Below are 23,554 nucleotides of genomic sequence, written 5' to 3'. Positions count from 1 at the left end.
ATACCATTTATGCTTATTCCTTCCAAGCTGGAAATACTGTAGCCTGCTTGGCTTGTGTCACATCTCTGTAGCCGAGGAAGGCTCTGTGCTGAGCTCCTTGTCATTTGAGACGCAGAAAAGCTGCCCTCTCTCCCTCAACATGCTCTTTAACTCACTAGCTCTTGTTGATGAAGATTCGAAGTCAGCGCACAGCACAGCCCTCTGCACGCTAATTGTACCCAGTGTGTTGTGTTGAAATAAAGCCACAATTTGCACCGTAACCATGTCTTAATATTGCTCTCCAGATTAGCGCCTACCTTGCGGGGAAATCTGTTGTGTGAGGATCTTGTAGTTGAAGGTATATTTCCTATATATACTGCTGTCCCATCTTGCAAGCAACAGGCTTCCAGTTTAGTTTGCAGCTGTATAAGCTGAATGTTAATGCTCACTCAGTAAAATACCCCAAGGCCCTAATTCCTTCTCTGGCACATCGAAAGGGGACTGCCTAGTGCCTTGTTCAGATGCATTTCCATGCTTCAGGGTCACATCTTTTCCAGCTCTTCTCTCTTTGTCCCTCAGATTTCTCTTATCCATTATCTCCCTTGAGATCTGTAACATAGAATGGGTGCTCAGCTGTGTTAGCTCATACCTTGTGGTTTCCTGTAATCTAATAAGGGGGAAAAATCTGTTTTTGTGTTGTGAAATGAAAAAAAAAAGATTACTATCATTTGCAAAACCCTTATATGTAGTAGTGATACTAAAGCTACAGTACAGTTTCCACCACAGCTATTAGCTCTGCCAAAATGAACAGGTTGCTTTTATCCACATTTTGATAGCACACAAAAAAATGGTGGTTACTTTGCTCTCCTGGCTCTCCTGTCTGTCTTGGTTTACAGAGCATTCCAATATCTTTGGATGCTCTTCCAAGCCTGCAAATTAATACATTTCAGTACATTCAGTGGGTACATTGGATGAAGGAATCTTGGAGTTATATATATATATATATATATATATATATATATATATATATATATTATATATATTTTTTTTTTTTTTTTAAGCATATGTAAAATTCTCGATTAAAAACAGGTCTTAGCTGGTAAAAGACCAGGTCTCGGGTGATGTAAAATATTATAGTCTCTTTAGGGCTTAAAAAAATAAAAAATACATTAAAAATTTAGGAAAGCACCTCCTTGTCATTGTAATAGTAAAATCCATTGGGTGAGATTAAGGCTTTAGTGTCCCATGAAAATGGAAAAATCTGGAGCAGAAGCTTTTTATGTTTTTTGTTTTAACACTGGTTGTTTTTTTATGTTTTTATTGTTCTGCACCCTCCAAGGAGAGGAGCGAGCCATTTTGAAGTACTTCCCCTGTACCACTACCACCCATTCCAGTCACGTGCCTACTTGAAGTCAACCAAAAATGCTTTTCGCATCCAACCCGTGTTTTGTCTCCGAGTCTCAGCTGGTGCTCTTGCTTGCTGCCCCGGAAGTGATCCTTTCCTTTTCCCTTCCAGCAAATATGGCGGATGTACAGGCAGCTGCTCCCGGTGATTCTGAAACTAAACTGAGCAAGAAGTAAGTGAAAGGGCCATTTTACTTGGGGAGGGCAGACGGACAATCTTCGGACGGGTGTGAGTAAAAGTAATACACTTGACTATAATCGGTAGGTTGCGCGTTTGACATTGCTGCACATGTGCCTCGCACTGCGGGGAATTATGGGTAGTGTAGTTTTTTTCTTACAGACTGGCAAGCGCTTATAAGTGTCGGAGCAGGTTTTAATGACTACAGCTCCCAGACAGTAAAGCATGCCGGCTGATGTAACTGCGGGATATTTATAGTTCATTGACTATCGGGACATGTCTATGTGTTTAGCCAGTCTGAGCCTTTTATAACTGCATTCTGTGCCCAGGAGATCTTAAAACTCCTTTTGTTATTTTGTATGCGGTCCAGTACATGCTGACTTTAGTCTTTGTCGGAAAATACATTTCACTGTCTCCATTTAGCAATCTTTCCTCTTAAATTAGCACTAATTTAACCATGGGGCGACTGTCGCTTTACTCAGTCCATGGGGCGACTGTCTCTTTACTCAGTCCATGGGGCGACTGTCGCTTTACTCAGTCCATGGGGCGACCTCAGTCCATGGGGCGACTGTCGCTTACTCAGTCCATGGGGCGACTGGTCGCTTTACTCAGTCCATGGGGCGACTGTCGCTTTACTCAGTCCATGGGGCGACTGTCGCTTTACTCAGTCCATGGGGCGACTGTCGCTTTACTCAGTCCATGGCGACTGTCGCTTTACTCAGTCCATGGGGGCGACTGTCGCTTTACTCAGTCCATGGGGCGACTGTCGCTTTACTCAGTCCATGGGGCGACTGTCGCTTTACTCAGTCCATGGGGCGACTGTCGCTTTACTCAGTCCATGGGCGACTGTCGCTTTACTCAGTCCATGGGGCGACTGCCGCTTTACTCAGTCCATGGGGCGACTGCCGCTTTACTCAGTCCATGGGGCGACTGCCGCTTTACTCAGTCCATGGGGCGACTGCCGCTTTACTCAGTCCATGGGGCGACTGTCACTTTACTCAGACGACTATCGCTTTACTTAGTCCATGGGGCGACTGTCGCTTTACTCAGACGACTGTCGCTTTACTCAGTCCATGGGGCGACTGTTGCTTTACTCAGTCCATGGGGCGACTGTCGCTTTACTCAGGTGACTATCGCTTTACTCAGTCCATGGGGCGACTGTCACTTTACTCAGTCCATGGGGCGACTGTCACTTTACTCAGTCCATGGGGCTGGCTGATGGTGCAAGGGGCATTTTTCATTTGAAATTGACTTTCATCCAAATGACTTGAAAGCAAAATACCTTACAGCACCAGTATTGGTACTTTTCAGCCTGACTATGGTCTGGTGATGATTTGCCTAAAGAGAAAGACAATAGCTCAATGTTATTGTTGTTTTTCATGCAGTGATTGAGTTATGTACCCAGCAATGAAGCAAACGAACTAGAAAAGAGCTGCTAAAGGCCAATTACAGCCCTTGTTTTGCTACCCAGGAACATTGTTCATGTTTGTGTTGCTCCTCAACTCTTTACATTGGAATGTGCCTCACTGGTAAAAAAAAAAAAGAGGTTGAGGACCCCTGCTTTACAGAATTATGGGACAGCTGCTATATCATAGGGCAGGGGTTCCGAGCCTTTTTACTTGATTTTTTGCTATCACAAAGGGGAAGCTATGTATGTATGAAGTCATAATTATTACTTAGTCGTGTGCTACTTCAACAATAGATGAAGTACTGAACTTTTCATTACATGAGATCTGTATATACAGATTTGGGCAAAGCAAACTTAGTGTTCAGCCCATTATTGTAAATGTGCAGTATGCCATGGATATTCTGTGTCTATATATACATGTATTGTCATCAACTAGTAATAAGCCTATCCAGGATCCATAACCATTGTGCAAGAGGCTGTTCTGCGCTTTCAGTTTAATTTTGCTATCATCTCTATCCCTTCAAACGGAGCTGTTACAAAAACAAATCCCCACCCAATATTATTTTTTTCCCTGAAACTTTAGTTAATACAAATCTGTAACCAGAGTTACAGAATAAAGGGAAAGGTACTTTTAAATAGACATCATGCTTTTCTAGGTACAATGCAGTTTTGTTTTGTTTTTTATTTATTTATTTATTTATTTCATTGCTCATTAGCTAGCCATACACTGTCAGATCTGTTCATTTAGCAGGTTTTCCAAATGAGCAGATCTGATCCCAATTTGGCTGGCAACATAGCGTAATGATTAAATTGAACTGTAATATTTGATGGTGTTACATAGCCCTTAAAAAAATTTAGGGCATATTTTGAGTTTTTACCAAAACATATTAGAACTTCCTGGCTTTAATCTAATGTTTTAAAACTGTCACTTTGCCTTCTCCAAGCCCCCCATTACTTTTCTGTGTCAAACTTCTAATACCTTCTGCCATGGCTTCTATAGCAGTGAAAGCAAAAACTCAACAGGCTGGACTACTACAGCAGCCAAGGCTCAAGAAGTATTGTGACTGATGCAGTTATATAATGGGGGGGGGGATTCTTTAAAGAAATGTTAACACATTTCTGTAAACCTGGAACATGTTCCAGTATCGTTTTAAGTGCATGCAATACCAGAAAATGTAAATCTACAATTACATTTGCATTAATGTTTACAAAATTCTGCATAGCGATTTTTGTTGCAAAGTTTAAAATACTTTAACCTGCCTATTTTTTGTAGGATGCTCTAAGTTAGATATGTGTTATATTTATGTTCAATAAACTGAAAATACCAGATGACGATTTATGTAAGCCACAGCCAAGTTTGAGAGCTCAGATCTGATAGCAAAATGAAATCAAAAGCTCACGTTGCCTCATTTTTAGTTGGTTGTCTAGTTGTGTTTCACAGGTGGGTCAGGTTAGCATTGACACAATGCTTTGTACTCCAAAAAAGGCCTGAGGCAAGTTTGCCATGGTTTGTAAAGACCTGCTACATGTCTCATGGCTGCTTGTCCTCATGTGTTTATTCAATATAGAATTATGTATAGAGAGACAGTTCTTCATAAGGTCTTTCTATTTCCACTTGCCTCTTTTGTGCGGAGTATTAAGTGTGTCATTGCCAGGAGTAAACACTGCTTTGTTTCTTGATTGCATTATGTTACTGTGTTGTGCTAAAGGTTGGCTGTTGTGAATTACTTGTGATCTGACATCAGGTGATTAGAACCTTTAGTATTGCAAGGCCTGAGGATGACATCTGTGCTTAAAGGAGAAGGAAAGTTCAAAACTAAGTAAGCTTGATCAGAAAAGTCTATATATATACACTAGTAAACATTTAAAGTAATGCTGCTCTGAGTCCTATGTCAAAAGAAACACCACATTTCTTTCCTTCTATTGTGTGCACATAGGAAGTCTGATACAGAAGCCCGTTTTCATCTTAAACCTCCTTGCCCAGGGCATAAGCATGCTCAGTTTGCTCCTCTCTTCCTCCCCTCCTCTGAGCCCAGTGCTATGATTGAGCAGGGAGAGACTCGGGCAAGAAGTGATGTCACATCAAGCTAATATGGCAGCTGCTTTCCTAAACAAACAGAGAGAGCTTCTAGAGCTGTTTACTCAGGCATGGTAAAGCATTCTGCAGAATAAATATAGTCTTATAGCTTGCACTATTGTGGCTAATCTATTGGCAATAATCTGCCTCTGTAGCTTTCCTTTTTTAATTTATCTGGGCCTTTTTGATGTTTCAGCCTATACAAGGAAGTACCATAATAATTTATAAATTACTTTTTATTACAACTTAAACGCTTTCTGATGTTGACAGTTGTGAAAGCTAATCATGAATTGCATACAATTATGTTGGCCTTATCTTAGAAAATAGCAGTACCACTTATCCCTCAGATTACATATGTTGTCCAATTGGACAACTAAACTCACATGGGAAAGTCATCCAGCTGAAACCCACTGATGTATTTCGAGGAAGCTATATATTAAGGGTAACTCTGTACAAAAAGGGGAGGTTTTGTTGAGTAATTAACAAAAAAAATTGTGAAAACAAAGTGCTTGGAGATGACTAAATAAGAACTATGATTACGTGTCTTTAAGGACTATATGGGCTGGCAGCCCTAAGCAGCCTATGTTTAGTAGTACACTTGCATTTTTGGCCTCTAAACTAGGTATTCAATGCACCTTATTGGTAGCCACTAGGAATAACAACAAGGGGGCGTCAAGTAACATATTTAAATGCTACTCGTTGAGGTATATTCGTGTAGTGGTTTTATGTTTGGTTCACCCCATGTTCTTCAACTATAGTTAACAGGTTATTTCACCAGATTGTGTATTCTTTTCAGAAATATATTTGCATGTGTTTTTGGATTTTGATGCTTCTATCCAGGATTCTGTTCTCAGACTCCACGCTTTGCTATGTTTTTTTTTGTTAGGTGGTAATCTTCAGATTCTTGTCAAGTTGAGTTGTGTGCAATGTTGGTACCAGCGCTACTCAGGCTGGTTAGATGCCCAGTCTTGGCACAGAGAGTTCTAAAGGTGGATGGCCATGGAAAGCATCTGTCTACTTTCTTTGTTCTCTACAAGGATCAGGCATTTCATGGGAAAAAAAGGTTGGTGCAAGCTTTTATTGCTATTTGTGCCACCAACTTTTTTCTTCATGAATCTCCTATTTCATTAAAGCTGATCATGGTGCTTTTTATTTCTAGGCAGGCAAATGGAACAATTTATCTGACTACGAAATGCCTGCAAGTCAGATAGCAATGTACACATTTAGGGCCCTCCTAGGCCATTAGTTAGAAATAATAATTTAATTGAAACAAGGGCGCCTTAATAACCGCAAGAACACGTCTAGAAAAAGGTGGGGTTTTTTTCGTTTCGCTTTCGGAATAAAAAGTTGTCTAGATGTGCCTAAAATATGAATTCTGTTTCAAGAATGCAGTTCTAGGAAATTGCTTAACCTATTTTAAAAATCACATTCCTGCCATGGTTCTAGTTAGACACGTTTAATTGTAGACACTGATTTTCCATGTAACTGTTGTATAATTGTCTAGGCTGTGGTTGGGAAAAGTATTTACACCTACTATTACAAATGCATTGTTTATTTTCTTTGATTGAGACAGATACGGTAATCATTTTCCTTACCATATGACACTTCACTTTCTGTTCTTGCTTCCAGTGAGCAAAAGAGGAGATTGAAAGCTGAAAAGAAAGCCATTGAAAAGGAAACCAAACACAAAGAACAGAATGAGAAACTACAGACCGAAGAAGCTGCCATTGATGAGGAAACCGTGGATCCCAATGTATGTTTTTGCTCCTGCACCACTGTACTCTTATTCTTGTGTTGCTTCAAGCACCTTTATATTTACTGTTTGAATTGTATGTTTTCTTTAGCAATATTTCAAGATTCGCACACAGGCGATTCAGCAGCTGAAAGGAACAAAGGATGACCCCTATCCTCACAAGTACCATGTTGATATGTCTCTCACAGAGTTCATTCAAAAATACAACAGTCTTCAGACTGGAGAGCAGCTGTCAGAAGTTATCAGTGTAGCAGGTTGGTTAGCTTTAACTTGCCCTGTAGATCATTTGACAACCGACAGGCCATTTGTCAGCCAGTCTGAGTGCTTTGCAGAATAGTTCAGTAGTATTAGCTTTAAGAAAACGTGTCCAGGTACCCTCGGTAATTGTTTGTCCAAAATAATCATAAATCAACACATTATGCATCTTTTGTGTCCCCGTAGGTTGCATATAAGCTGAAAAAAAACCTTTTTAGGGCACTGTATGAAATACATTCTGCAGTATTTTAGTGTGTACTTTACCTTATATGCATTAAATAAAAAGGATTGTTCTTGTGGCAATCATTTTCTCACAGTATACTTCACTGACTGGTGTAAATCCAGATTCTGTTGGCTTTCCAGTCAAGGCCGTAGTATGCCAAAGCATGGAAAAGTATGTAAAATATTTCAAAGGTAAAGTGAGACCACTTAAATAGGTTTCTGGAAGTGTCTTCAGCTTCATTCCCCTCTTTCATATTGTTAATGCAAGAATCATTGTTTCATGGCAGTAACAGTGCTTTTATTTGAAACACAGGTAGAATCCATGCCAAGCGTATTTCTGGAGCTAAACTTATTTTCTATGATTTGCGAGGTGAAGCAGCAAAGTTGCAAGTGATGGCCAATTCAAAGTAAGTTAAAGTACATAAACATACTGCATACACAAACATAGCAGACATTTGATTATTCTGATCTCTCTTAAAGCCATAGATGCAACACATGCTATAAGGCAGGGGTCCCCAACCTTTTTCACCCTGTGAGCCACACATAATTTTTATTAATAATAAGCATATACTCTAAATTAAAATGATTTATAATATCAATGTGAGATCTGGCACTGCATGTTTTCTGCCATTTTTTGAATATCTGGGTGTAGTTTGTGACAGCCAGCCTCATGCATCGCAGGAGCAAATAGGTAGAGGAGATTGTGGCACATGAAAAATGGGAACAGGGGAAAAGGGGAAAAAAGAAATGTAGAATATTGAACTTCTTGGAAATAGATTCCACAAGTGCAGTGGTCAGGGCCGGAACTAGGGGGTAGGCAGAATAGGCGCCCGCCTATGGTGCAATCACTGGGGGGGGGGGGGGGGGCTGCACTTTTAAGAGACATTTTTTCTTTGTTTTTTTTAAACCTTGGGTTGCTTGGCCTTTATTAGTTTTTCAATGTTATAAACTGCCTGTTCCAACCCCTTCTTGCCAGTGATTCGAACTGCAGGCAGAAACCACCCTCTTGGCAGCTGCTGGCACAGGTATATATTTGTGGGCAATATCTTGACAGCTGCTTGCACAGGTCAACAGATGATTGGGGCAATATTATGGATTTTTGGCTGCTGCTGGCATAGGTACATATTTGGGGACAATATCATGGATTTTTGGCTCCTGCTGGCATAGGTACAAAATAGGGGCAATATGATAGATTTTTTTGGCTGCCGCTGGCATAGGTACAGATTGGGGGTAAAAATATGATGGATGTTTTGGCTTATACTGACACAGGTACAGATTGGGGGCAATCTGAGGAATTGACTGCTGTTGGTACAGGTACAAATGGGGGCAATATGAATGGTAAGGTGGGAAATGGTAATGCAGGACCGAGTGGGAGGGCACTGATAGAAGTACCTTGCCAAAATACCTTGGCCTGGCCCTGGCAGTGATAGAAGTGGATGAGTAGGTGGCACAAAGGAGACTGGGCAGCACTGAAATAGTAATCATGTGGAGTTGGGAATTATAATGGTACAACAAGGTAATAGGTGAGGGAGATGGATTTACAGAGAATGTGGAATTATCAGAATTGGCACAATAATGGCAGGGACTAGGGAGAAGGGAGGGACAGAAACTATTGCGCTGTTATTAGTGCTCAATGCTGGATATGCAAGCATATAATTTCTGCCAGCAGTCAGATTGTTGTTAGGCTACAGAGCGCTCCCTTCTTTCCAGCCCCATACCAGTACTGTTTTACCCAGTAGATCCCTACTCACTAGCCCTGTGTAATAGGAAGCATTTTAATAGATTGTGTGCCAGCGAAATCCCTTCTCCCTAAATCACCATAAGAAGCATATATCACAGTTTCAGTCCTTTCTATACAGCCAACCTTCTGTAGTACGTGTAACAGTTTCAGTGCGATACTTTCTCCCTAGCCCTCATAGTCTCTCATAAATTGCCAGCGTCTTCCCCTGATCAGTTCTGTGTGCCTCCTGTCAAATTGATCAGTGAGTTTTTAATCAACCCTATGTAAATCTGCCCCTTTGTGTTCATAGATTTTACAAATCGGAGGAAGAATTTACAGCAATCAATAACAGGCTCCGTAGGGGAGATTTGATTGGAGTGAAAGGAAATCCTGGAAAAACTAAAAAAGGTGAACTGAGTATCATACCACATGAGATTACTCTGCTTTCTCCATGTCTTCATATGCTGCCTCATCTCCACTTTGGCTTGAAAGATAAGGTAAAGCCAGCAAAATCTATATGTATATATTTGTTCTAGGTCTAATAAGTCGTCAACCAATCCAATATTTGTTTAAAAGAGGCTGACCGACAAATATTATCTGATGACAAGCTTTTGATTACTGTGTAGATGCATATTTTGCATATTAAGTTAATTAACCCCTGTGTGATGTATAATATCTTCCAATAATTTTGCCACATTGCTTGACACTATATTAAAGGGGAAGTATCGCAAAAATGAAATATTAGCTTCAGCATACTGAAATAAGAAGTTTTCTAAATACAATCAATTAAAAATTTGGTACTCTTTCTGAAATCAAGTTTATATTCGCTATTCCTCTCTCAGCATCTGTTTCTCTTTATTCTGTCTTCATGTAGCAGCTGGGTGTCAGATGTATGATCCAATATATCTTACAGGGGGGGCTTCCTTTCCTAGCAGATGTATTAGAGCTCACTCTATTAAAATCACCAGCAATCCCGCCTCTCTACATGCACAATTTGTGCAAAAGGCAGTTATTTTGTTTGTACTGGAATCAGTTATTTGAGTGAACTCTAATACCTCTGCAAGAAGGGAAGCCCCCTATAAGATATATTGGATCTAACTGTCAATTACTATCTGACACCCAACTGCTGCATGATGACAGAATGAAGAGAAACAGGTGCTGAGAGAGGGATAGTGAATATAAACTTGATTATTTCAGAATTGATTGTATTTCGAAAGATTTTAACTTCAGTATGAGGAAGTTTAAATTTAATTTTCGCAATAGTTCCGAAAGGGTTTAGGAAAGGGTGCTTCAAAAAGTCTGTCACACATTTATTCTAATTTGTACCTACGTGTAATGCTTTGAGGAGAGAATGATAAGCACAAGAAAAGCTTGGTTGCATGCCAGTGTTAGATTAACAATTTAAATAACCTAGGAGTAAATATGTGCTAGAAATCAAATGATGCCATAAGTTTATATGGTTATCCCGGTAAATCTCAGCCAGTTGTATTTCCTTTTACTGAGAAATCTGTTTGAGTAAGTAAAAAATGAATTAGGTATTACATTGTGGTTGCAAAGGCCTAATTATTTTTAGGAAGAGCAAGAAATAGTATATGTTAAGAGTTGTTTATAGCTGCAGTGCTGAGGTTAAAATGTACTTTTTGTTTTTATTCAGGAAACTAGATTCCGACAGCGATACTTGGATCTCATCTTGAACGACTACGTGCGACAGAAATTCATTGTTCGTGCCAAGCTTATAACATATCTTCGGAAATTCCTTGATAATTTAGGATTCCTTGAGGTAAATAAATTCATAACTTGAAATGGATTTATTAAAAATCTGGGACGCTGTGTATTTTAAGTTGGCTAAAAGTAAACATTCCGAAATGTAACTTTGCAAATTCATCGTTTTATTTTTAATTTTTTTTTTTTTAGATTGAAACTCCAATGATGAATGTTATTCCAGGAGGTGCAGTAGCAAAACCATTCATTACCCATCACAATGAGTTGGACATGAAGCTTTATATGAGAATAGCACCTGAGCTATACCACAAGGTAACAAAGTGAGACTAGTGTCAGATGTAGGAAGCCGTGATAGAAAAAGTTCCAACCAATATTTTTTTCTCCGTACAGATGCTTGTAGTTGGTGGAATTGACAGAGTCTATGAAATAGGGAGACAGTTCCGAAATGAGGGAATAGATCTGACCCACAATCCAGAGTTCACAACATGTGAATTTTACATGGCTTATGCAGACTACAATGATCTCATGGAAATCACAGAAAAATTGCTCTCAGGTAGGGTGTGAAACTGCAGAAGTGAGTTAAGACACTACAGCTGCCTTGAAGATGGCAAGCCTACTACGCTCTTGTGGTCTGCTCTTGTTGTAGGTATGGTTAAACATATTACTGGTGGTTACAAAGTAACCTACCACCCTGAGGGACCAGAAGGCCCTGAATATGAGATTGACTTCACTCCACCCTTCAGAAGAATCAGTATGGTACACGAGCTTGAAAAAGCCTTAGGAAAAAAACTGCCTCCAACAGACCAATTTGAAACAGAAGGTAAGGACAGAACATTACCATGGCTTTAATTACATCCTATGCAATTTTCCCAGCGGTTCCCTTTACTTTTAGTAAGTGGCCTCACCTTCTTAATTGGGTCACACTGTAAAGACCAAAAGATTCATCATTACACGTTGTATGAAGGAGGCCACAAAGCATCCGCAGTACTGTGCTGCAAAACTTTTATTCCAAAATACACAACATGTTTTGAGTCAGCAAGGACCTTTTTCCAAGTGTGCTTGAGAAAAGGTCCTTGCTGGCTCAAAACATGCTGTGTATTTTGGAATAAAAGTTTTGCAGCACAGTACTGCGGATGCATTTTGGCCTCCTTCATACAACGTGTATTGATGGCTTTAATTACATCTTATACAGGACTGCATTCCATATTAAATCAAAAATCCAAAAAGCAGACGGCACTTCTGAAAGGTGGGTTTTATTGGAGATCCTGCTGGAAATACCTTACGCGTTTCGGGAGTTATCCCTTAGTCATAGGACCTATGACTAAGGGATAACTCCCGAAACGCGTAAGGTATTTCCAGCAGGATCTCCAATAAAACCCACCTTTCAGAAGTGCCGTCTGCTTTTTGGATTTTTGATGTATATACAGTGGGGACACTGTCTGACAGAGCACCTGTTTTGAGGGGAGAGCGGCGAGTTGTTTGCGGTCCTTTTTTCTTGTCTTTCTCTATCGAACATTCCATATTAAACATGTGTTAATTAGGCTTGGGCTAATTTGACCCGTTTCATTTGCCCAAAATTCGCAGACGCCCATTAAAACAAATTTAGTGTTAATGTGTTCATCATCATTTTTTTTTCCTTATTGACTTTAAGCTGTACAGTGGCCATAAATGGGCAAGAACAACTGGAAAAACTGGAAGTAAAAAAGAGCTGCAGCTCCTCCTCAATTCCTTATCTGTTGATGCACTATGCCAGGGGTGCCCAAAAGGTAGATTGGAATCTACCAGTAGATCTTTAATTGGTGATCAGTAGATCTCAAGTCACTGATTTAATTACCCTCCTATTTCTTGCTTTTCATTCAGATATTTATTAAATATACATTTTCTCATAAATCAATATTTAAGTAATATTTTCCATAAAACAATGTTAACTATGCTTTTTTGGATGTAGATCATCATAGGACATCATCACTAAAAGTAGACCTCACTTTAGTATGGGCACTATGCACTGGACAGTGTGGTGCTTTATCATATTACACGTTCAAACCAGCTACATTTTAAACCTACATAGACATCAGTTGGGATCAGCAGTACACCATACACTTGCCTATATACAATATAATTGTTACGTGTTTGTATTTTATTTATATATATATAAAATCTTTTCGCTGTGCACAGTGAGTGCTTATTGAAACATGGACTTGAATGCTCTCTTTGCTTATATTTAGTGAGTGTAAAAGTAAATGTGTTTGGTTTTAAATGGCGGCCCCACAAAGTAGTTATTTAAGAATTATAAAAATTACTCTGAAGATGAACTACAACTCCCCTCTTGATTATAAACACCAGTACCGTAAGATGTAATAGTTTTTATTTATACACCACTCTTGTTAAACTACCCTATCCCATATTTTAATAATAGTGGTGTATAAATAAAATCTTATAGTAATGGGGCTTATAATCAATTACTATGCTAAGGTTTTAAGAGGGGAGTTGTAGTTAATCTTCAGTGTGGTTTTAAAGTTTTAATTGGGACTAGTATTCCCTGGTTGAACTGCAGTTCTTCAATTTTATGGGAGATGTAGTTCAGTTTTTATTGTTGTTAGTTATTTCAGAATCCCTGTGTTGATGCCAAACAAATATATTGGTGCTTTTAAACAGAAACCCGCAAACTACTTGATGACATTTGTGTGGAAAAAGAGGTTGAGTGCCCACCACCGAGAACCACTGCCAGACTTCTAGACAAGGTCAGAATTTAGAGACTTTATCATTTTCTGGTTGTGTTCTTTCTGTTTCTTTGCTGGCTAACCAAACACTCATTGCATTTTAGCTGGTTGGAGACTTCCTGGAGGTAACCTGCATTAATCCAACATATATATGTGACCATCCGCAAATTATGAGCCCACTTGCAAAATGGTAAGTCTTGAATTAGTTACAGAAAAAGTGCCCAACCCTGTAAGATCTGTATTGTACAATTCATGTATGTATTATAATTGTCATACCTTTGGAACCGTAAAGATTTAGCCAGGCTAATTATTTAGCAGAAAGATACTCCAATTTGCATATTTAAATTTGAGAAAATGACATCAATTATAAATAAGTCATCACATTTTTTTTTCTAGAGCTCCATTGTCACATGAATTAAATGTTTCCTACTTCATTCAGCAGAGCAGTTAGGCCAAATCCCAGACTGGATTTTGTATTTGTACATCCCTATGCAGTGCATATAATTTTTAAACTGGATATATTATGAACAAAATAAAAAACAGTCCTTATTTCGTTTTTTTCCGTAAGGCACCGATCTGAAAAGGGGCTCACAGAGAGGTTTGAGCTTTTTGTGATGAAAAAGGAGATCTGCAATGCTTATACAGAGTTGAATGATCCGATCAGGCAAAGGGAGCTGTTCGAGGATCAAGCTAAGGTGACTTAGAAACTGTTCCATTTTTCAAGCACCTGCAGGCTACGCATTGCTCTACAATTGCATCATATAGAGGGTTCATATAAAATCCTACATAGTTGAAACCTCACAATCTACAGGGATTGTGTTAAAGCAGAAGAGCTTCCAATATACTAGATTCAGATGGTGTCAGACAAGCATCTCTAAAATATATTATTATACTAATAATCTTGTAAATGTTATTGCTACTGAAAGCAATTTTTGTCTCATACAATTTCCCTCCTCTCCTTTCCCTGACAACTCACATTGCTAAAATATTGTATCAGTAGTTAGCTCTCATTCCTAATAGAAGAAGAGTGCAAGACATTATTATAGCTGGAGTCTTGACTGTAGAACAGTTAATTTCCAATACACTTTCTATACTCTGCCTAACTGAGACTGGAATAGCAAAACACAGACAAACTGCTATCTGTTTCAAGGTCATTTAAAATAACTAAGAATCATTGGTGTATATTGAAAAGCAGCTTAGAAATTTTATTTCATTATGCAGACAAAAAAAATATTCTTTATTATGGTGGACATAACATTTAAAAGGACATTGTGCATATTGTGCCAATGTTCTTTACTTTAAGGAGAAGGAAAACTACAGAGACAGTTTATCGCCAATAAATTAGCCACTGTTGGGGAAAAATCCAAGGACCAGGGATCACTTGAGGTGCAAGGGTTAACCAAGTTTATAATTTATATGATAAACATACACGAGCTGCAGGGATCCTGTACTCAAATGAGACAGAATACAGAACAACGGATTGAGCAGACATTATATACCTTCTGATCATAGGAAGGGAGTTAAGGGAGTGAGGAGCAGAATGTTTCAGTGTCCAATTTACTCGTATGAGAAAATAAAGGAGTAACCGTGGGTAAGCTTCAAGGACTATTCTCCTAGGCACAGAATACAAAAACAATCACACGTCTGTGAGTATAATATACCACCAGATCAGCACCGGGTGAAGATTTCATTTAAAAGAAACTAATTAAGCAATTAAACCAAAACTCTCTATGCTTGCTACCATTTGGTGTCTTTAGAACTAATTTGTTAATATATTAACTATAAGAGGTGTTTGTGAGATAAGGGTATTTTTTTTTTTTTTGTGCTTTTTTATTTTTTATTTTATTATTTTTTCACTGGTAAAAATAATTTTTTCTAGTCACTTATATCATTATTTACACTAATATATAAACTAACAGTGGTGTATATATATATATATAAAATAGACACACAGTCGCACAATCGAAGTGTTTTAATTTTGTCACACATTGTTTGCACTTTTATATACGTTAAATCACGCACAGTTAAAGGTGCATTTATACTAAAAATAGCAGAAAATACTGCACCATATTACGCATATCTGTTTTTTGTTCCCTTTTCCTTTGCTTTGTCAGGAAATACAGCGATTCCCCTTTACCTATATTTGAATCTCTCTCTGCTTATTCATAGCTCTGGGCTCAAATTACAGCAGGGAGGGGAGTTGGGAGAGAGGAGCAAACTGAGCATGCTCAAGCTCTAGCCCTGGAGGTTTAAGCTGAAAGAAGGAAGTCTGATACAGAAGCTTATGTGTACACAATTGAAGGAAAGAAAAGCTGTGTTACTTTTGACCAATGAGCAGTATTACTTTGAGGGTTTACTCATGTATTTATATAGACCTTGCTGATTAAGTTTACTTAGTTTTCACATTTTCTTCTCCTTTAAAGGACAAGGAAAGTGAAATTCAATTTGTCTTGTAGCATTTTTTGAGGCATGCCTGCCCCAACACCATTCCCCCCTCCACACACACAAGGAATGGATTTCAGTACAATATTTTGTTTGTTGTTTAAATTAGTTCACATTAATAGCAACTATCTTCCCTACTTTTGGATATACAGGCCAAAGCAGCAGGTGATGATGAGGCAATGTTCATTGATGAGACTTTCTGCACTGCACTAGAGTATGGCCTTCCACCAACTGCTGGATGGGGAATGGGCATTGATCGACTGACCATGTTCCTTACTGATTCCAATAACATAAAGGTATGGAAAATCCCAGTGGTTTGTAACACTCGACTCACTCTAGGGTTTTTTGGTTTAATAATAGCTCTTTCTTTATTACAGGAGGTTTTACTATTCCCTGCCATGAAGCCTGAAGATAACAAGAAAGATCCTAATGCAAACCCAAATTCTGATGGGGCGTCTGTGTAACTGCTTACATTTTCTGTTTTTATGATAATCGCATGGTTTGTCTAGGAAATCTGTCCTGCTGGAAAATCAATCGTACCTCCTTTGTAATGCAGATAATAAATTAAACAAACTAAATTCTCTGTCTCCATGTAACATATTTAAGACCGTAATCAAGAGAATGACGTATCTGTTGCTATAATTCATATATCTAGAGGGTTAGTTATTAAAGTTCAGATTTTAATGGTTTTTGAAACCACAACTAAACTTACAAATTCTAAAACCACGATTTTTAATTTTTTTTAAAAAGTATCATTGAAAAAAAATGCTCTAAAAATTCATTTTTTGCGGAAATTTTGAGCAGAGAAAAAAAAATCTGAAAACCTTTTAAAAGTCTGAAGTGATTTAAATTGGTCCAATAAGTTTAGAGCAGCTCCCATTGACTTCTATAGCACCCCGACAACTTTTACATTGCAAATTTTAGCCTTAGAGGTTTTTGTGGTTTATACACTTTATAAATCTCAAATTTTAAAAGTTTTTTTTTTTTTTAGAAATCTAGCACACATATTATTTTTTGAGATTCGTGGAAACAAATAAATTCAATTGTTAGATAATTGGCCCCTTAATGTGCCCCCAAAAAGACTTTGATAACTAGAAATTATGCCTCAGGATCGCTAGTTTCCATGTTTTAATGGTATGGGAAATGGCTGCTGGTGGTGATTGTAGTTCTGGTTGATGTAGCTCTTCTAAAACAGGTGATCTGTCTAATAAACAGAGAAAAACACTGGAATATGCAAGAAAAATGGAACACACCAGTTATACGAAAGTATATACAACCTGTTTATTCTGCATAATCTGTACCCACGGTTAACAAGTTGGAGGGGTTTAAAGATCAGTTCAACGTTGGGGAATTGCATAATTTAAACTTCTCCTGGATATCTTTCTAGGACATATGCAGGGAAAAAAACAAATGGAAATTGTATTAAAACAAAAAAAGGTTGGTGAAAAACTAGGGCAGTTGCAATTATGCTTTAAAGGGAATCTATGGTCAAAAATGTAAATCCCCCTTTGGCTTTGGGGAGTGAATATAAGCATTTTTCTTATAGCAAATAATTATTTTTTATTAGCAGTTTTTTAAGTGATTGCAGCTCAATACATACCTGCTTCAGCATTGTGCAAAACCTTCACGGCCCGTGGCCATCTCTTCTTCTTGGCCCACCTGCCTCTGCTAATCCCGCCCGCCTACCAATGAAAAACGAGTAGGCAGTGACGATGAGGCACATTGAGCAGGCGTCTGAGAACAGTCGCTGCCTACTCGTTTTTCATTGGTAGGCGGACGGGATTAGCAGCGGCAGGTGGGCCAAGAAGAAGAGATGGCCACGGGCCGTGAAGGTTTTGCGCAATGCTGAAGCTGGAGCAGGTATGTGAGGGATATGATTGCGCTGCGATCACCTAAAAAACTGCTAATAAAAAATAATTATTTGTTATTGGAAAATTGCTTATATTCACTCCCCAAAGCCAAAGGGGATTTACATTTTTGACCATAGATCCCCTTTAAGCCCTGTTATGCAGTTTGATGTTGCAGGAATTTTTTTAATTGTAACATTATATTTCAATATATATTGTTTTTATGGTCTTTGATCAGAAAATGGCCCTGTCTAAAAGTGTATAAAAGGAATATGTCAATGTCATCTATTGCCTATGATTAAGGGGTGTTCCCAAAACACATGAGACCATTACCCTACAGTAGTCACTTGTGTTTTTAATGAATTAAAGGGGTGGTTCACTTTTAATATGTTATAGAATAGATAATTCCAAAATTTTTCGATTTGGCCTTTATTTATTTATTTTTTATAGTTTATTTTTTTTAATTATTTGTCTTCGTCTGACACTTTTCAGCTTTCAAATGGGGGTCACTGACCCCATCTAAAAGCAAATGCTCTGTAAGGCAACACACGTGTAGTTATTGCTACTTTTTCTAAGTAATTAGCAACCAGATTGTCGCAATTGCAAACTGGAACTCTCCTGAATTAAATATATATTCCAGTTTGATAAGTTTCTTTAATATGCCACTTCATTTAATATAAACTATCTGTTGCTCAAGAATTCATTTTGGGGGTATAGTTTTCCTTTAAGGTTTGCTTCATCTTTCTACACAGGTTTATGACCCCATATTGGCCATTAATACTGTGGCATTTCCTGCTATTATAAAAATAATACTTTTATTATGGTGTGTTCATTATAAAGCCATTTTTTGGGTCATAAAGCAAGGGTTTTTTTTTTTTTTGCTTGCCTTTATGTGCATCTATTTCGGCGTTTATCTCTTTATATGTTTATTAGTGGTCGATAGAGCCCCTATTACACTGGTCCCCTTACCCCAACTGCAGCTTATTGCATTGCTGAGAATAGCCCTGCTTCCCCATACCGTTGCTCCATAGGCAGAACTGCATGCTCCTCTATGGAAATCCGTGGCAGAAACAGACAGTCAAGTGGTTGAACATGGCAGCTGCCAACCTCTCTGTGCAGCTCAGACATAGGGGAGCAGGCGGTTCTGCAGTGTGGCTGATTCAGTTGGGGAGGAAGGGGCTCTATGACCTATATTTTTCCTTACTTCTCCATGAAGTGCATCAGTAAATGACATAGCCCACCTCAGAGGAATGGGAAGGTACTAGGTAAAGATAGCTTCTATATTTGTGACTAGTGATGGGACGAATCTGTGGCGTTTCGATCCACCGAAAAAATTGGGAGAATTTAGAGAAAAATTTGCTAAACAGCAAAAGGTTTGCAAAACGGATTTGACGTGCACTGTGATTTCGCCGTGCGTCAAAATAACTGACCTTCGATGAAATCGCAGTGCATGTTTCGCAAATCTTTTGCTGCGAATTTTTCGGTGAAGTGCTAGTCACGAATATAGAAGCTATCTTTACCTAGAAATCGCAGTGCATGTCAAATCCATTTCACAAATTTTTCACAAAATTCTCCAAATTGCATCGGAGTCGATGGGAAGACCAATTCACACTCATGTTACGCGCAGTATACTGCTACACACATGCCCTACATTGTTTTTCAAAAGAAAAGTGGTGTGAAAAACTATTTGCCCCCTTCCTGTTTTTTTATTCTTTTGCATGTTTGTCACACTTAAATGTTTCTGCTCATCAAAAACCGTTAACTATTAGTCAAAGATAACATAATTGAACACAAAATGCAGTTTTTAAATGAAGGTTTACGTTATTAAGGGAGAAAAAAAACTCCAAATCTACATGGGCCTGTGTGAAAAAGTGATTGCCCCCCTTGTTAAAAAATAACTTAACTGTGGTTTATCACACCTGAGTTCAATTTCAAAGGTTATAAAGCCATTTCTAAAGCTTTGGGACTCCAGCGAACCACAGTGAGAGCCATTATCCACAAATGGCAAAAACATGGAACAGTGGTGAACCTTCCCAGGAGTGGCCGGCCGACCAAAATTACCCCAAGAGCGCAGAGACAACTCATCCGAGAGGCCACAAAAGACCCCAGGACAACATCTAAAGAACTGCAGGCCTCACTTGCCTCAATTAAGGTCAGTGTTCACGACTCCACCATAAGAAAGAGACTGGGCAAAAACGGCCTGCATGGCAGATTTCCAAGGCGCAAACCACTTTTAAGCAAAAAGAACATTAAGGCTCGTCTCAATTTTGCTAAAAAACATCTTAATGATTGCCAAGACTTTTGGGAAAATACCTTGTGGAGACAAAAGTTGAACATTTTGGAAAGTGCGCGTCCCGTTACATCTGGCGTAAAAGTAACACAGCATTTCAGAAAAAGAACATCATACCAACAGTAAAATATGGTGGTGGTAGTGTGATGGTCTGGGGTTGTTTTGCTGCTTCAGGACCTGGAAGACTTGCTGTGATAGATGGAACCATGAATTCTACTGTCTACCAAAAAATCCTGAAGGAGAATGTCCGGCCATCTGTTCGTCAACTCAAGCTGAAGCGATCTTGGGTGCTGCAGCAGGACAATGACCCAAAACACACCAGCAAATCCACCTCTGAATGGCTGAAGAAAAACAAAATGAAGACTTTGGAGTGGCCTAGTCAAAGTCCTGACCTGAATCCTATTGAGATGTTGTGGCATGACCTTAAAAAGGCGCTTCCTGCTAGAAAACCCTCAAATAAAGCTGAATTACAACAATTCTGCAAAGATGAGTGGGCCAAAATTCCTCCAGAGCGCTGTAAAAGACTCGTTGCAAGTTATCGCAAACGCTTGATTGCAGTTATTGCTGCTAAGGGTGGCCCAACCAGTTATTAGGTTCAGGGGGCAATTACTTTTTCACACAGGTTTGGATTTCTTTTCTCCCTAAATAATAAAAACCCTCATTTAAAAACTGCATTTTGTGTTTACTTGTGTTATCTTTAACTAATAGTTAAATGTGTTTGATGATCAGAAACATTTAAGTGTGACAAACATGCAAAAGAATAAGAAATCAGGAAGGGGGCAAATAGTTTTTCACACCACTGTATATACACACACATTAGCTCTGGGTCGATTGATAATGGTATCTACTACTACTACTAAGTCTATATTTCTGTTTAACCAAAACGTACCATCTATAATTTATATATTACTAATAGCACCGGCACAACTAATAATCAGAACACATAATATCTGGGTGCTTTGTATCCCAACCAAGTTTAAAATGAATAAACCATATATTTATGTGTAAATGTAAGTTATCAGAAATACTAGGTAATGTAATGTTACATGACTGAGATTGAGAATCGACATAGTTGTGTTATGTTATCCAAACAACTTCTGTATTATTTGAGCAGTAATTAAAGGGATACTGTCATGGGGAAAAAAATTTTTTTCAAAATGAATCAGTTAATAGTGCTGCTCCAGCAGAATTCTGCACTGAAATCCATTTCTCAAAAGAGCAAACAGATTTTTTTTATATTCAATTTTGAAATCTGACATGGGGCTAGACATATTGTCAATTTCCCAGCTGCCCCATGTCATGTGACTTGTACTCTGATAAACTTCAATCACTCTTTACTGCTGTAGTGCAAGTTAGAGTGATATCACCCCTCCCTTTTTCCCCCCAGCAGCCAAACAAAAGAACAATGGAAAGGTAACCAGATAACAGCTGCCTGGTAGATCTAAGAACAGCACTCAATAGTAAAAACCCATGTCCAGGATCCCTTTAAATGAAAAACAAACTAAAAATACAGGTTTGAACAAGGTTTTTACTATAACATAAAACATACCACAACAGTGATAAAACTTTAGAAGGATGCTGGAGGAGGGTTATTATGCAAAGTTTGCATAAAGTCGTGCAGTTCCCTCTTCAAATATGTGACCTGCTGGAGCAGGCCTGATACCATGTAAAGGAGGAGGGACTGGTCTGTTTGTGTAGCAGCATCAACTGCTGCCACATATTCTTCCTCTCCTAAATTCTGGGGAGCCTCTTCAAGAAGGAGGTGGAGGTGCTTGAGGACCTGCTTTCTGCTGCCTCTTCCTCTGCCTCTTCCTCTGCCCCTTCTTCAGCCGGACCATCTTGGATCTTCTCAGCTAGCAATGAAAGAATTTCAGTTTGAGTTATACAGCAATTGCATTTGTACAGTACCAATTATACAGGATGAGGTGTGTCACGTAACACAGTTATATGGCAGTTAAAGGAACAGTAACATCAAAAAATTAATTTTTTTTTTAAAGTAATAAAAATATAATGCAGTGTTACCCTGCACTGATAAAACTGGTCTGTTTGCTTCAGAAACACTACTATTGTTTATATAAATAAGCTGCTGTGTAGCAATGGGGGCACTCATTCAAAGGAGAAAAGGCTCAAGTTACACAGCAGATAAGCTCTGTAGAACATAATGTTATCTGTTATCCACTATTTCACCTGTGCCATATACAGTAGCCTTTTTTCAGTTTCCTCCATTGCTACTCAGCAGCTTGTTTATATGAACTGTAGATGTACTCCAGAGAAAATGAAAGGCGACACTCAGATTAAAAAGATGGTGGTTTATTGCAACAGATCACATCACTTGACGTGTTTCGAGAGCTGCTCCCTTAAAGGAGAATTCAACCCGTAGTTTAAAAAAACCCTCCCCCCCTACCCTGGACAGACCCCCCTTCCTTCTTTCCTCCTGCCTACCTGCCCCTCCGGGCAAATGCCCCTAATCTTTTACACACCCCTCCGTGCAGATTCTGGCCACTATTTATTTAGCTGCACAGCAGTACATTGCGCACCCCAGTAGAGTCCTGTCTGCATCTAACATTGAGCGCTGTTCTTGCAGCTGTTTCGGTACAGTATCCTCTGAGGGGCACTTCCCATTCCAATGCCCAGGGCTGCCATCAGAAATCACGGGACCCTGTACAGCAACATTTTCTGGGCCCCTGGTCCCCTCACTCACAAGTTATAAAAAAGCCTTTGGTGGTCATAATTTATAAAACAAAAAAATTGGCGGCAGGGGTCCCACATAAAGGTTTTTTTTTAAAAAAAAAAACATTAGTGGTCAGGGCCCCCCTACAAGTTAAAAGAAATCATTTGTGGTCAGGGCCCCCCTATAAGTTACAAAAAAAAATAAAAAATTGGTGCCATGGGCCCCATAAATGTTTTTTTTAAAAAAAACATTCGTCGTCAGGGCCCCCTATAAGTTAAAAAAAAGATTGGTGCCAGGGGCCCCATAAATTTTTTTTTTAAAAAAACATTCGTGGTCAGGGCCCCCCTATAAGTTAAAAAAAAAGATTGGTGCCAGGGGCCCCATAAATGTTTTTTTAAAAAAAACATTGGTGGTTAGGGCCCGTATAAGTTAAAAAAGAATGATAGTATAAGTGGGCATTGCACACACTGTTTATAACAGGATGCGGGTACTGATACAGCACTAGGCAAACTCTGTACAGAGACTCTGCGGTATCTCCATATAATATCACACTGCACAGCTAGGCAAATATTATGCACAAGTTACACTGTTCTGCTTGTGTGCAGCTCCAGGCTGGTGACACTCAGCTCTCATTCTGCCACAGATAAAGGAACCCAAACAGGAACAGTGTTCTTACAGGGGCGGGGCGGAGCTTGCTAAGTGATGTAAGAAAGGGAGAAGCTGTCATTGGCTGAAAAGCAACGGGGCAGTGAGAGATTGCAGAGTTAGGGATCGTCTGCCAATTTCATACTGCTCATAAAATCTCCAGTCGTGCATTGTGTCACAGCTTGAAATTTAGTTTGCTGATCATGCAACTTGCAGATAAT

General features: G+C 38.9%; 1 protein-coding gene and 1 long non-coding RNA gene across 3 annotated transcripts; one reads left to right on the top strand and one right to left on the bottom strand.

The window, feature by feature from the left end:
* The first annotated feature begins 1,400 nt into the window (after window positions 1-1,400).
* On the top strand, window positions 1,401-16,458 carry kars1.S (lysyl-tRNA synthetase 1 S homeolog). Of its 2 annotated transcripts, NM_001086581.1 has the most exon segments (15): window positions 1,505-1,556; window positions 5,933-6,109; window positions 6,676-6,799; window positions 6,891-7,053; window positions 7,590-7,683; window positions 9,307-9,493; window positions 10,651-10,776; window positions 10,911-11,030; window positions 11,109-11,271; window positions 11,365-11,538; window positions 13,374-13,459; window positions 13,543-13,628; window positions 14,007-14,133; window positions 16,033-16,176; window positions 16,258-16,458. In NM_001086581.1, coding segments are annotated over 14 exon segments (1,818 nt in total). In that variant the 5' UTR covers window positions 1,505-1,556; window positions 5,933-5,972; the 3' UTR covers window positions 16,345-16,458.
* Window positions 16,459-21,527: 5,069 nt separating this feature from the next.
* On the bottom strand, window positions 21,528-23,415 carry LOC121393251. The gene is made up of 2 exons (XR_005960899.1): window positions 23,274-23,415; window positions 21,528-21,870 (listed from the first exon to the last, which is right to left on the bottom strand). It is a non-coding gene; the product is annotated as an uncharacterized LOC121393251 (long non-coding RNA).
* Between the last annotated feature and the right edge of the window lie 139 nt (window positions 23,416-23,554).

This window comes from Xenopus laevis, chromosome 4S (assembly GCF_017654675.1).
Source record: "Xenopus laevis strain J_2021 chromosome 4S, Xenopus_laevis_v10.1, whole genome shotgun sequence".
Taxonomy (NCBI): Eukaryota; Metazoa; Chordata; class Amphibia; order Anura; family Pipidae; genus Xenopus; species Xenopus laevis.
Note: the sequence above shows the minus strand (reverse complement) of the source record. Positions and strands in the feature narration are given on the sequence as shown.

What these genes read in the sequence shown, in the direction of transcription:
- kars1.S (XM_018259363.2), top strand. Translation starts at nt 1,402, where the DNA reads ATGCTTTTCGCATCCAACCCGTGTTTTGTCTCCGAGTCTCAGCTGGTG. An exon ending in AGAAGTTATCAGTGTAGCAG is followed by an intron (nt 7,054 to 7,589) that starts GTTGGTTAGCTT and finishes TTTGAAACACAG; the next exon opens with GTAGAATCCATGCCAAGCGT. An exon ending in CACCTGAGCTATACCACAAG is followed by an intron (nt 11,031 to 11,108) that starts GTAACAAAGTGA and finishes TTCTCCGTACAG; the next exon opens with ATGCTTGTAGTTGGTGGAAT.